General features: G+C 37.3%; 1 protein-coding gene across 1 annotated transcript; it reads left to right on the top strand.

Annotated features, from left to right (window-relative positions):
* The first annotated feature begins 13,571 nt into the window (after nt 1-13,571).
* On the top strand, nt 13,572-14,649 carry LOC308631914 (sodium/potassium-transporting ATPase subunit beta-3-like). The gene has a single exon (XM_081263469.1). The coding sequence runs from the start codon at nt 13,720-13,722 to the stop codon at nt 14,557-14,559; it is 840 nt and encodes a 279-aa protein (XP_081119595.1). The 5' UTR covers nt 13,572-13,719; the 3' UTR covers nt 14,560-14,649.
* The last annotated feature ends 416 nt before the right edge of the window (nt 14,650-15,065 follow it).

Below are 15,065 nucleotides of genomic sequence, written 5' to 3'. Positions count from 1 at the left end.
AGTAGTATGTAAATGCTCAGTATCATTACTGAATTAATGAAAAAATATTGAAACCCCCTCAGTGACCCAAATTACCTCCAAATTTCCTTGAACATTAAGCAAGTTTTCCTACTGTAAACAAAGTGTCAGTGTAGAAAAGCCTGTAGTTATTGAATAGATTTCAATTTACATTCAGTTTTTAATTTGCATAAACTATACCTAATTGTGGAAATAAGAATAAGAAATACCTGCAAAGAAACAGGGCTAGAAAAGTTTGAAGCAGGAGAAATAGCCTTACAAGAAGGAAGATTATTGAATGTTTTCAAAGATATAGAAAATAGAAATTAATATGCCATGAGAAGAAATGGAGACCAGGTGAAAGGTTTTCAAACAGGACAAGGAGGAGAACAAATGTTTCTGTTGGGAGAAAAAGGAAGGTCAGAAGGGTATTTTCTGGGTCCAAGGAAAGTTTATTTTATTTTGCTAATAGAACATTCTGTAAATATTATTAAATATTTTGTTTGAATAGGTTCATCAAAAATGTCAAAAGAGAAGGAGAGGGATCTGGGGTTGTAGCTCAGTGGTAGGGCACTTGCCTAGCTTGTGTGAGGTACTGGGTTCGATCCTCAGCACCACATAATAAATAAATAAAGGTATTGTTTCATCTACAACTAACATTAAAAAAAAGAGAGAGGAGAATGATGAAAGGCTATTGATTTTGTCACTTGAGTATGGTTATTGATGGTTTTAGCAAAAAAAAAAACTTAGCAAGGTAAAATTTAAATACAATAAAATCCACTCACCTTAAGTATACAGATCAATGACTTTTGACAAACATGCACACCCATTTAAGGATCACTTCAAATAGAATGTAGAAATTTCTACCTTTCCAGAAAGTTCATGCATGTCCCTTGGTAGTCAATATTACTTCACCGCCCCTCACCACCACTACCACAACCACTAATATGGTTTTAGATGTATCATTCTGAAATTTCAAAATAAATGGAATCATTCAATTTGTACTCTTTTGTGTTCAACTTCTTTCAAAAAACCAGGAAAACTTCTGTGAAATAAATTCACTTTGTTACATGTATCAGCTGTTTGCTCACTTATATTGCACAAAAGCATTCCCTTGAATGAGTACCGTAAAATTTATCTATTTATCCATTGGGGTAGAAATTTGGGATTTAAAAAAAAAAAACTTTTGGCTATTATGAATGTTTACATACAGGTCTTTTTTATAGACATTTTTATTTATCACAGGTAAGTACATAGACATCGAAGAGTGAGTCATACAACAGTACACGTTTAACTTTAAGAAATTACCAAATTGTTTCTCATAGAGTTTTCACACCTTTCTGCACTTCTACCAGCAACGTATGGGTTCTGATCGTCCCATGTTCTCACCAATTTTTGGCCTTCCCAACCCTGTTCGTTGTGAGGCATTATAGCTGGTGGGAAGTGGTATTGAACCGTTCATGAAATTTGCATTTTCCTAATGACTAATATGACAGATCATCTTTTCCAGTGCCTTTAATTCATTTCTGTATTGTCTTTTGTGAAGAGTCCAACTCCTTTTCTGAACATCAGTTGTAAATTTTCACGACACATCCTAGATCCCAATCATTTCTGAGATGTTATGCATTATCCATCAGAGGGCACTCCTCGTGGATTCCGGGGCGTTCTCTGCATTGTTGCCTTCTTCAGTTGCCGGCCCCGGGGATTCCAGATGCTTCCACTGTCCACAGAATTAATTGCTCTTCCACCCAGCAGGGCTGGCAAGCTCCGTTCTTTTCCCAGATCTCTCTATCACAGTTGAGAAATTGTCCCTTGGCAGAGAGCTTAGTGATTGTGGGACTCAGGTTCATGGATTTCCCTTTTTTTGGGGGGAATCGTAGCCTTGCATTGCCTATTTTCCAATGTGTTAAAGTAGTTGTCTCATGTTTCTAACCCAGATTTAGAGTTGTTTGTAACGGCCATACCAGTTCTATATCAGTTACTCTTTCGGGGGTGGTAGTGGAAATCCCACTTAGTGGTTTTTGGGAATGAAGTTTCTATAAAGTGTGAGAGAACAGAAACCAGATTGCAATGTGATTTATACAATAGAGGAATTTATCTGCTCATTCATTTATTCAACAATTGTTTTAAGACAGTAAATGTGCTTTCTCTAAGAATGTAAATCTCCATGGGAAGGTAGATGGGGAGACAGATATACTAATCTACAGCAAAATGCAGTGGGATCAGTTCTGGTAGAGAAAACCCGTAAGTATTATAGGTTCACTCATGTCTGAAAGATTTGAGAATTTTTCATAGGGAAGGATTCATATAAGAGGGATTTTAATATTTGTATAGAATTGTAGTTTGAAGAAGAGATCAGAACATGAGGATACTATGGCTGCTGGTATAAACTGCTGGTTTGAAAAGGAATGCTAGTCATAGCAAAATACAACATACAATGAGAATCATAGGAAATGGTCAGGCAAAGTTGTTGGAAGATATGCAATTACTCCAGTGAAGCTAAAGTAAATGTTTTCAAGCTGAAGGCTTTGAAGAGTCAGAGGGAGAGCAACAAGTGATCACTGAACAGGGGCATTTGTACATGGAATGAGGCTGGAGTAGGGGCAGTTCTTACTCATCTCTGTCTCTGAGAACGTGTGCATGTTATTCTACAGAGTCAATACGTATCTTCACCAGTGCAAGGTCCATTGAAAATATAATAACTCCAATTCAGGGAAAGGTATTTTTTTATCCACCCCCATGTGTAATAAAAACAAAAAAGATCTGTTTTCCATAAAAGATTGAAAATACTTTCTGTTCATCACAACAGACTTCACATAGAAGAGGAATTATTTCTAAGCTTAAGAGCACTGACTTATTTTACAGGCTGAAAAGAAAAACCAAAATGTTAAAAGCTATAACTATATGTGAAGGAATCTGTGTTTAGCTAACTTTTTCCTAAGAGTGTTGAGACGAGATAAAAGGCTGATAGAATTATTGGTGTGATGGATATAAAGAAAGCACATATTAAAAGCAGAAGGTAAGAAAGAACTGTAGTGATAAAACGTTAAATTATGGGGACAGAGTGAATAAATTATATAAGGATCAAATTCACTGAGCAGGGAGAATTGACAGTTTATAAACAAAGTATATTTCTCTTTCATTTGCCTGCGTAATCAACCAGTCTCGATTTTTCCCCAAATGGAAGTTTCATGTTGCAAAGTCTCAGCAAACTTCAGCTCTGGCTTAGAGCCAGGAGGATCTTGCCTTTTATGCATTGATTCTGAGCAAGAAAGTTGGAGCCTGGGGCTTGTTTAGAGGATGAGAGTCCTGCCTGGGTTCGATGCTTTAAATACCCACCCTGACCATTGGGATTCAGGCAGCATGCTGAACATGCTCCAACCATTGACATTTGACAAAAACTATCAATTTATTGTATCAGAATTTTGGGTGAAAAAAGATCTCATATAACCCCCTACTAACTCATTCATTTATTGATGGAGAAATCTGAGGACTAGAGACTGAGTAAGTATTAACTAAAGATAAACAACTACTTGTCAGACAAGCAAAAAAGTTATCATAGACATCTTGTTCTGTGATATTTTGGTTATATCATACTGTTTCCTTAAACTGTGGAAAATGAAAAAGAAATAAAAAGTTTTAACTTATACCCAGCATGCACTGGCATACAAACAGCCATAAGAACTCCTGGGTGCTGGTTCCATCTTGTGGTGCTTATGATGTCATGTCTCTTACAGATTTTACTGCCAATTTAATTTCGTAGTATTTAATATCTCCCCTTTGCCATATGTGAAACCATAATCCTAAACTATAGGAGTGTGTGGAAATTAATTAGTATTCACAAAATGAGGCTAGGAGTGGCACAGTCAAGAAAAATATGAAATGAATCATTACTAACCTTGTTTCCCCTACGTCTAATGAAGGAAAACAGATGTTTTGATTGTAACAGCAACTGCCTGCTTGTTCAATGTGTATTGAAATCTTATTTCCAGAGGGAAGGCCACAATGTCCTTATTAAGATATTTAGATAGGAAATCAATAATATAATTTTTTAAAAATATTTATTTTTAGTTATAGGTGGAAACAATATCTTCATTTTATTTTTATGTGGTGCTGAGGATCGAACCCAGTGCCTCACGTATGGTAGGCGAGCGCTCTACCTCTGAGCCACAACCCCAGCCCCAATAATATAATTTTTACCAGTTTGGTTTTTGGTCTTTTGACAATCGCAGAGATCAAAATGTATGTGTGTGTGTGTGTGTGTGTGTGTGTGTGTGTGAAATAAAGAGGAAATATGGAATTGAACACACATGGAATAGTCATTGCAAGTATATGTGTTCAGATTACGATCAAAGCAAGCTAACATATATTAGGATATTAGCACAAATACAATGAAGAAACATTTAAGTATTTAAAAATAATCAATATGTGGACTATTTGACATACCCTGAAATACATTTTGAGGACTCTATTTTGCCATACATTTAAAGTAATAAAATAGCCCACATAGTGTAGCTTACATTTTATAACCAGGGAGATTGTAGTTCAAGTTCATTTCTCCCACCTACCTCCTTGGACTTGAATGAGGTATGTAACTTATCTAAATTCTTGATCTCTTCATCGATGAAAAGAAGAAAATAATATTGCTTCATCAGATTGTCAGCAAAATGTGGCATGGAGAGTGTTTAGCTTTGTCTTGTGGCTAGTGCTTATTTTTAGTGCTAAAAAATGTTAGTGTTAGAAACATATATACACAGTCAAATACATGGGAAAGAATGAACACTTTTACTTATAAATGAAATAGACATGTCATTTTATAGAGATTGTTTCTTTGGAGGAGGATTCTATAAAGCTTCATCTAAAACTCTATAGCCAGTGAACATATTGCAAATATTTACCACCTCTACGGGCTGTCATTGAAAATGGCAACAGCCTTACTTCTGTGTTCCCCAAGGTCAACTGAAATGAGGACATCACACTATTCTCATTGAGACACCAAATGCATTTTTGCGTTTCCCTTTTAAGATCAATGATTGCGACTATAATCCCACCCAATAGAGTCCTCAGAGCCCCAGGACTGCAAGTAAGCACTTTGGTGGAGTTTCATGGACAACTTTGCCTTGCTTCTGCAACCTTCAGTCGATTGGGACATGCCAGGATTACAATCACTGAGGCATATCAGACTGAGTGGATTTTATGATGAGTACAGTTTGAATGCTATAGTGAGAACATTAATCACTCTTCACATGAGACTCCAATTTTCAGAAATGGAAGGTAGAAAATGAGGTTATTATGAGGATGAAGGAGACCTGTTTTTATTTTTTTAATAGGAGAAACTCCTAGTGGATTCAAGGAAGAACTTTAATACATGAGTACTTAGATATTATTTACATTGGAAGATGTGAAATCTGTTTGAAGGGTGCATTTGAAATATATTTGCATCAGTCTTAGTGATTCAGGATCTATTTAAAATGGATTAAACTAGTTTTTTGGTTTTCATTTTTTTCAATGTTTTGTCATATTGTAGTAGAACACATTAACATTGTAACTTTGTCAAATACAGGCTTCTTTCATGTTTATTTTTATGTGTTACATGAAATCATCCCAGATGATTATTTTATTTTAGCTTTTACATTTTTGGAAGTTTATTATATAATTTTTTTGGGATGTGTGTGGTACTGGGGATTGAACCCCTGGGTCTCTACCACTGAGCTACACATCTAGTCCTTTTTTATTTACTTTAAGACAGGGTCTCACTAAATTGCTGAGGCTGGCTTTGAACTTGTGATCCTCCTCCCCCAGGCTCCCAAGCCACTGGGATTACGGCGTGCACCAACACACCCAACTTATTCATAATTTTTAAACATCTTTTCAATCCATTTATCAGAGAAACTTTAAGAATATTAGCATTAATATGGTAGAATATTTTTTTTTTTGCGTATCCTGAACAACAAGATGTGTAACTCTGTATATAACTACTGACTATTTCCTCTACCTGCTATACCTTTAGAGGTGAATACAGGCCTCTACTTTAACTACCCATGTCGACGTCAGAGCTGTGCTAATGTAAACATCCCAGCTCCATGTGTCAACAAAACAATCTCACACATTGAAGAGGTGGAGTCAAAAATACAGGGGCGTATGAAACAGGTAAGTGACTTGTTTCTAATGTTAATATTTTTGTAAATACCACAGAGTGAAGGTCTGCTACTTAGAGACCATAGGAAATTATTTTGATTTTTTTGATAATTGGTATAATTTTTAGACTTTTGCTCAGATGTATAATTTGCTAGTCTAGACATGATAGTGTCTTTAATAAGATAAATGACCTTATTAAATAGATTTTTTCCCTTACCTGTTTGTTCTTTATCCTGAGGCAATCATGCTAAGTAGTAATTTCCATAAGCCAACTTGACTAGTAAATTAAATAGTATTTACATCATTTTTGGGACACTAAACTGATTATATGATTAGAGGAGGAAGTTGGTATATAAAAGGACAGCGTGTTCTTTCTAATGAGTTATTTTCTTCTAAAGAAATACTTAGTAGGTCTGTTGAAAGAAAATGAAAGGATTCTTTTTTCCTCTTTAACCTGTTAAAGTTTGTGGTTCTGAAGGAAATTCAATCCTGAAAATCACTGTCACTTTCGATTATTTTCAAAGGATGACTTGGAAATGATTTGTAAAAAACAAAAACTTGGCCTACCTTTTATTAATCTTGCATTTCCAAGCAACAAATGCAGAATCAGACTGCCTAACCAGAGGGATAAGTTTGACAGAGACCTTTTCCATTTCTTCCCCTTCACTACCATTACCGGGTCTGATGCACTCACAGTTCTTGGCTAAGGATGTCATGTCATTTAAGAGGCATTAGTACCACCATTAAGATCACAGGCTTTCGAGAGACAGATTCTGTGACCTTAAATTGGAAAGGAGAGATAATTGCAGTGTATTAGAATAAGGGCATGTGCTGTGTCCTCAATATATATTAGTTATGGTTATTTCTATATCATTTAGTATCATTCTAGGTGAGCATTATATTATTTCTATTGCTTTTATATTTCTTCAAATAAGAATACTTCAGAAAACGTTTTGCAGGTCATAGGATTGATGATGTTCGGGACCTGGAAGAGGAAACAAGAAAAGAAAATGCATATTTATTGATGTGTACTTCATATATGTTCTCATTAACAGTTATCCATGTTGTTAAAATAGATTCATAGGTGTTTTAATAAGCAATTTTAATGCCTACTATTTATCAAAATCCTAATATAATCCAAAATCATGCTTTACTATGTTGTTTCTCTTAAATATCATGAATTCATCAGTGAATATTCTGGATACAGAAATAGTACTTTAAACGAATCCGGTAACTTGTCCAAGGTCCCAAGGCAGAACTGGCACCAAACACATGCTATTGTCAAAGATCACGTTTTTCTCTGAGTCTCACCTTTATCTCTGAATTGTTAATCAGCAGCTAAACATTGTGGCTAGTGGGCAGCTAAAATTACCTTAGATGAGGCTTAGAAGAGGTAGGAGAATCACGGGTTCAGAGCCAGCTTCAACAACTTAGTGAGCTCCTGTCTCAAAATTAAAAAATAAATAAAAAGGGCTGGGGATGTGGGTCAGTGGTTAAGCACCCCTGGGTTCAATCCCTGGTACAAAATAACAACAACAAAAAGAGATCACCTTAGATGAAACAACTTATGAGATATTTTATTGCATATCTTCAGGAAAACTGGGGGAAAAAGCCTTTCTTGTGTAAATATATTGCAAGCCAACTGAATAAACAAAAAGCTTGAAGAAGACAAACACAAGAGTGAGAAAAAGATTTACCATACTCAATTGAAAAAATGAACTTTTGGTAACATAAGCTAAACAAACTTGTCATAGGAGTCTAAATTTCCTCAAAAGTTAAAGAAAATTAAGTAAACATGACTGGAAATAAATCTTTAAAGACAGCTTGTGATTTTTTGATAAATAAAAGCTAATAGTATTTATTATTTCAAAAAAAGTAAAAGCATATGAATTTTTCTTTCTTTCTTCTTTTTTTTTTTTTTTTTTTTTTTTGTACTGGGAATGTCTCTAGGGGCACTTAATCACTGAGTCACATCTTCAGCCTTTTTTTCCCCCCCACAGGGACAAGTTCTGAGCTCAGGGCCTTGCACATGCTAGGCAAGTCCTCAGCCACTAAGCTAAATACTCAACCCCTACCCAGACATTTTTATATTTTTATTTGGAGACATGGTCTCACTAAGTTGCTTAGGGCCTCCTTAAGTTTCTGAGACTGCCTTTGAACTCACAATTCTTCAGCCTCAGCCTCCTGAGCCACTGGGATTACAGGAACATGCCACCCTGCCCATCACATACAGATGTTTATGAAAATATTTAATATGATATTTTCCTTTAGATCATAATTCAGAATCAGTTACCATAAGAATAAAACCCACTATCTGGTAAGAAAGTTACCTTTGTAAGAAATATTTAAAATGAATATTTTTCTTGCAAAGACATACTAAATTTTTATGAAATGAATGTGTGTCTGGGTACATTTTAGTAGTTCCAGAATGTTTGAGTGAAATGCAGAAAAGAGATATTTCTTCTCAACTTTTTAGCCAATAAAGTGTCAACTCATTGTACCCTTGAGAGGAAATGGAACACTTTTCGGTTTGTTTGGGTACATAACTATGCATGGCCTACAGTCCTGATCTCTGTTTTGATCAAATCCAGTGATGGGGAATGGACAGGGCTACCTTTTCACCGGTCCCAGAGGAGACATGTGTATAGAGGGTAAAACAAGGCAGAGGAACACAAGCTTGGTGATTACCATCTGGAGCCTTCAATCCAGACGGCATTGTAATTCCCGAGATGAATTAGTTGAACAAACAAAAAATTATTTTGAGTTGCAGATTATCTGCATTCCTCTGGATTTTAAAGTTAGTCGTCAATGCAAGCAACTGGATTAATTATCTTCTTAAATCCCCCAAATCTCATGTTTTGTGACTTTAGTTGTTGGAAAATCCTGGTACAATGATGAGGACAGGGTAATCCACGGAGAGTCCAGCAAACAGCAAAAGAGAGGAGGATGTTTGTTTGTTGGTACATTTTTATTTAAGCCACTCCTGCTGAGGTCCACAAAGCTGAAAACAGCTGAAATGAAGTAATTGATGTTTTATCTTTGCTCAGTTCCATACTTCCTCCATAGAAGCTGGATTTTTCTCGGTGATTGGGAGTGCATTTCTGTGGGACTAGGGTGAAGTCTAGATCACAGAAAATGAGGGGGAGGCCCTCCCAAGGCCGGCAGTTTTCTTTAGAAAATTTCACCTTTTTCTAAATTGTCAATTATGTTTCACAATCACTCATCATATGATCCCAATTATATGAAATGTCAAAAATAGGTGAATCTATAATGATAGAAAACAATTGTGGTTTTGTAAGGCTGGTAGCAACTGCTAATGGTTATTGGAATTTCCTACGGGAATCATGCTTGCTTATTTGTTTTTCTTCTTTTTTAATATTTATTTTTTAGTTATAGGTGGACACATATCTTTATTTTACATTTATGTGGTGCTGAGGATCGAACCCAGTGCCCCATGCATGCTAGGCGAGCACTCCACCACTGAACCACAACCCCAGTGCTTGTTTTTCTTCTTTTAAAATTTTTTATTTGCTATTTTTTAGTTAAACATGACAGTAGATGTATTTTGACACAGTATGTGTACATGGAGTATAACTTCCCATTCTTTTGTTTGTACATGAATGCTTGAAATTTTCGTGAGTTCAGGACTTATTAGTGGAAATCTATTCATAAAGAAAAACAAAAAGCCAACAAAAATATCAAGTGTTTAAGAATTAACGCAAACCTAGAGACAAAACACAACAATATTCTGTTGCATATAGGAAAGTCTGTTTCACAGCTTTTTGTTTGTTTGTTTAATTATTTATACATGACAGTAGAATGCATTTTGACATATCATACATAAATGGAGTATAACTTTTCCTACTTCTGGTTGCACATGTTGTAGAATCATACATGTGCATAGGGTAATAATGTCTGATTCATTCCACTATCCTTCCTACCTCCATATTCCCTCCCCTCATTCATTTCCCTCTGCCTAATCCAAAGTACTCTATTTTGTGAATAAGCGTTTGCCTATCACAGAAAATATTTGGCCTTTGATTTTTTTGGGATTGGCTTATTTTTCTTAACATGATATTCTCCAGCTCCATCCATTTGCCTGAAAATGTCATAATTTCATTCTTTAAGGCTGAGTAATAGTCCATTGTGTATTTATATTAACCAGGGTATTCTTTATCTTTCATTAGATGAAGTTCTCTAAGCAATTGTAATGCTGGCAAGTGCTTACAGTACGAAATGCACTAAATGAGTGAATGGTCAAAATTTTTTTTTTTTGATTAAGCATTACAGTTCACTTGTCCATTAGATTATGATGATTTCCACTGTAGTTGGAATGAACACAGCAGAGCTCATGATTAGCAGTGATGCATGTACCAGAAACTTGACTTTTCACTCCCACCAGTTTACTTGCAATTTGATCTTGAAAGACAAACTCCTCAGGGTAGTTACTGTAAGGGACCAGCGAAACGTCGGAGGAAGAGACCACCAAGAGACTGCCTCATGCAACAGCAAAAGGGTTTATTTGGGGACCAGCATGCTGGGGCTCAGAGCTCACTAGAGCAAAGAGAGAGAGCCCTGAGAACAGCTTAAGCAGAGCTTATATACTTTCCTTGGAGAGGGCAGGGAGGGAAGTTCATTGACGGGTCAGGGTGAGTGGGCAGTTTGCCTGCAACCGAGTGAGGGAGTGCATCCTGCAGTTTGGCAGTTGGGGACAGCACATTCTGGGAACAAGATTAGCAAACAGTTCACAGTTAGGGACAGCACATCCTGGGAACAAGATTTCAACAGTGTTTTGTTAAGCATATAGAAAAACAGAGTGACAAGTACCTATTTTATTAACCTTTCATTACTAAGAATGTGTTCTCTATATTTTATTTCTACAAATCATCAGAAAATATTGCAAAATGGTGGAATTGCAAATTGCAATTGCCTGGATAACTTTCCATACAAGAAAAACATTTAGTTTTATTTTTTCTTGCACATTATTTTTCTAGACTGTCTAGGCTATAGATAGTCTTATTTAATTTGGTAAGAGCTCTACCTAATTGGGATATTTCTCTTTGTTTAATTAATACAAGTCCTGAGGATGTTACCATGATTCAAAAGAACAATACAGAAAGTATTTAGAAGACACTCTTAAAAATATTAAGAATGTGTTTTAGCGGTGACAGCATTATCATCAATAGCAATGATAATAAAGTTAATATTTTTCAAATATTCTATATCATAGGCTGTATTAAACACTTAATATGCATGACTTCATGAATCCCTATCAAAATCTTGGGAAGCAGAAACTGTGGTTACCATCAGTTGTGAGAAAAATGACTTCAGAGGTTTGCTTCCCCTGAGCTCACAAGGTCAGGTGTGGAACTAACATCTAGGCTAAGCATGTCTGGCTCCTAAACACACCCTCTTCACCACTGTGCAGTGACGAGTCTCCCTGACAGTGTGTCATCCATGTGGATCCAAGACATGAATGCTGAAATAATTCTAATTCTAGTTGAAACACGTGGCTCTGTTCACAATCTCACATCTGTTTTAACTCTGAAACCTCACATTCAATCATCCAGCTCTCTACTAAGTCTTTGGTACTTTGCGTTCTCTCATCCTGTTAATGTTATATTTTATTTGAAATTTAAGGACACTTCAAACCCTGACATAGCCGCTGTTTCCTGTTCTATCCTTTCCGTCTTTCCTTTGCTTTTCTGCTTAATTCATTACTCACTCAAAACACTCCGTAGCTGGTTTGTTTGGTCCTTTATTTCTTTATCCTACCATTCCTCTACTCTGACAAAAGGCCAGCTGAAAATCTCTTTGATCCGCTGTCTCCACTCCTACACAGGGGCTGCTGAGCAGTGCTGGAGGACATTGCACAATAATCCAAATGTGTCACAATCTATTACACAATAACCGAGCTCAACCTCAATGGTGCCTTTACTAGTGCTCAGAAGTCATTCTGTTGTCAACCAGAACTTTCTCTGACATTCCATGCTGGCCACTCCTATCATTCTGTTCTTTGTTAAAGCACCAAATTCTCCACTACACCTTCATTTGTTTCTTCTCAAAGAAAATAGGAGTGATGATTTTTTTAAAAAATGACTCAAACTGTTGTTATCCTACCTGTGAACATCCTTGAATTCCACAAATATTATTCCTGTTGCCTTGCAGGGGAAGATTCCCCCGTCCCTCCCCAGCCTAGTGCTACTCCCTAACTGCATTCCATCTTTTGCTTTTACAAAGATCTTTCTCCATTGATTGTGTCTGCCCACCATTCTACCTTCAAAATCTACTTTTTAAAAAAACTTTATTAATTTCTTTTTAAAATTAAATCATTTATTCTAATTTGTTATACATGATGGCAGGATGCAATTCATTTCATATTACACATAATAGAGAACAATTTTTCAAGTCAGTGATTGTACACAAAGTATTTTCACACCATTCGTGTCTTCATACATGTACTTAGGGTAATGATGTCTAACTCATTCCACCATCTTTCCTACCCCCATTCTCACTCCCTTCCCCTGCCCTCCCCTTTGCACTATCTAAAGTTTCTCTCCTTCCCATGCTTCCCCCCACCCCATCGCCATTATGAATCAGCATCCTCATATCAAAGAAAACATTCGGCCTTTGGTTTTTTGGGATTGACTTGCTTCACTTAGCATTATATTCTCCAACTCTACTCATTTACCTGCAAATGTTATGATTTTATTCTCTTTTAATGCTGAGTAGTGTTCCATTGTGTATATATACCAAGTTTCCCTATTCTTTCATCTACTGAAGAGTATCTAGGTTGGTTCCACAATTTAGCTTTTGTGAATTGTGCTGCTATAAACACTGATGTGGCTGTGTCCCTGTAGTATGCTGTTTTTAAGTCCTTTGGGTATAAACAAAGGAGTGGGTTAGCTGGGTCAAATGGTGGTTCCACTCCCAGCTTTCCATGGAATCTCCATACTGCTTTCCAGATTGGCTGCACCAATTTGCAATGTATGAGTGTATCTTTTCCCCCACATCCTCGCCTACACTTATCGTTGTTTGTATTCTTGATAGCTGCCATTCTGACTGAAGTGAGATGAAACCTTACAAGAGTTTTGATTTGCGTTTCTCTAATTGTTAGAGATGTTGAGCATTTTTTTCACGTTTTTTGATTGATTGTGTATCCTCTTCTACAGTTTCTTGGCCCATTTATTGATTGGGTGGTTGTTGTTTTTTTTTCGATGTTAAGTTTTTTGTTACTCATTTTTTAAAAATATATTTTTTAGTTGTAGATGTAAACAATACCTTTATTTTTTATTTATTTATTTTTATGTGGTGCTGAGAATCTAACCCAGTGCCTCACACATGCGAGGTAAACGCTCTGCCACTGAGCCACAACCCCAGCCCCTACTTTACTCATTTCTGTCCACGTTTAAAATACAAATGTTGGTCGGCTCGAGTGCTCCCGGTGAGGAGGAGGTGTCCTCGGCTGTGCTGCCCTCCGCCGCCGTCGCCAGGCTGCGCCGCTAGAGCCGGGACGCACCTCTGCACTCCTCGCCGCCTGTACCCCCTGCGGCCGCCGCTCCCCTTCCCGTCCGCACACCCACCATGACGAAGAAAGAGAAGAAGTCCTTCAACCAGAGCCTGGCCGAGTGGAAGCTCTTCATCTACAACCCGACCACCGGAGAGTTCCTGGGGCGCACTGCCAAGAGCTGGGGTTTGATCTTGCTCTTCTACCTAGTTTTTTATGGGTTCTTGGCTGCACTCTTCTCATTCATAATGTGGGTTATGCTTCAGACTCTGAACGATGAGGTTCCAAAATATCGTGATCAGATTCCTAGTCCAGGACTTATGGTTTTCCCAAAACCAGTGACTGCGTTGGAATATACATTTAGTGTATCAGATCCAAGTTCCTATGAAGGGTACGTTAAAGACCTTAAGAAGTTTCTAAAATCATATTCTGGAGAAGAACAGAGTAATCTCAAAGTCTGTCCTGATGGAGTTCCTTTTGAACAGAAGGGTCCAGTTTATACTGCATGTCAGTTTCCTCTTGCCTTACTCCAAGAATGCAATGGTAAAGATGATCCTGATTTTGGCTATTCCAAAGGAAAACCTTGTATTCTTATAAAAATGAACAGAATAATTGGATTAAAACCCGAAGGAGATCCAAGGATAGAATGTGTTCCAAAGGATGGAAGCACAGCAATTGTAGAAACATATCCTAATCTTGGAGTTATAAACTTAAAGTATTTTCCATATTATGGGAAAAAACTGCATGTGGGATATCTGCAGCCATTAGTTGCTGTCCAGGTCATCTTTGGATCTAATAGTACCAGGAATGAAGTAACAGTTGAGTGCAAAATTGATGGATCACCCAACCTAAAAAACCAGAATGATCGTGACAAGTTTTTCGGACGAGTTGTGTTCAAAATTATAGCACGTGCATAGTATGTGTAGGATGTCTCCATAGAATAAATGTTGTGTTGTCTTTCTTCATTTTGCATCAGCTGGACCTGCCATTCTAGAATTAAGAGACCACCTTGGGGGATTCCAACATGGCGGCAGGCGCAGAGACATCAAGTCTCTGACCTCTTCAGCTGTGCAGGCATAGGGAGTCGTAAACAACCTAAATCTGTTTGCTCAGGATCACTAGGCAATGCTGAGCTGACATGGATCTGGGGTGAACAGTCTGGGCCTCTCAGAACACACACTGAGCCCGGATAGGCTGAATTCAAGCTCCCATTCACCTGCTTCCCGCAGACAAACAGCTGTGACTCAGCACTAATCCATCCGGCTGAAAAAACTGGTCAGCCCTTCTGATCCTACGGAGGTAAATGCCTACAGAGCCTTCCTAGGTAGTGGCCACAGGTTTGAAACGGGGCTTGGGAGAGACAGTAAGGACCCACCCGTTGCATTGGTTGCCCAGCAAAGGGAAACGAACTGTCGCTATTTGC

The sequence above is a fragment of the Spermophilus citellus genome, assembly GCF_964194105.1.
Source record: "Spermophilus citellus genome assembly, chromosome: 12".
In the NCBI taxonomy this organism is placed as follows: Eukaryota; Metazoa; Chordata; class Mammalia; order Rodentia; family Sciuridae; genus Spermophilus; species Spermophilus citellus.
This window is presented reverse-complemented; position numbering and strand designations above follow the sequence as displayed.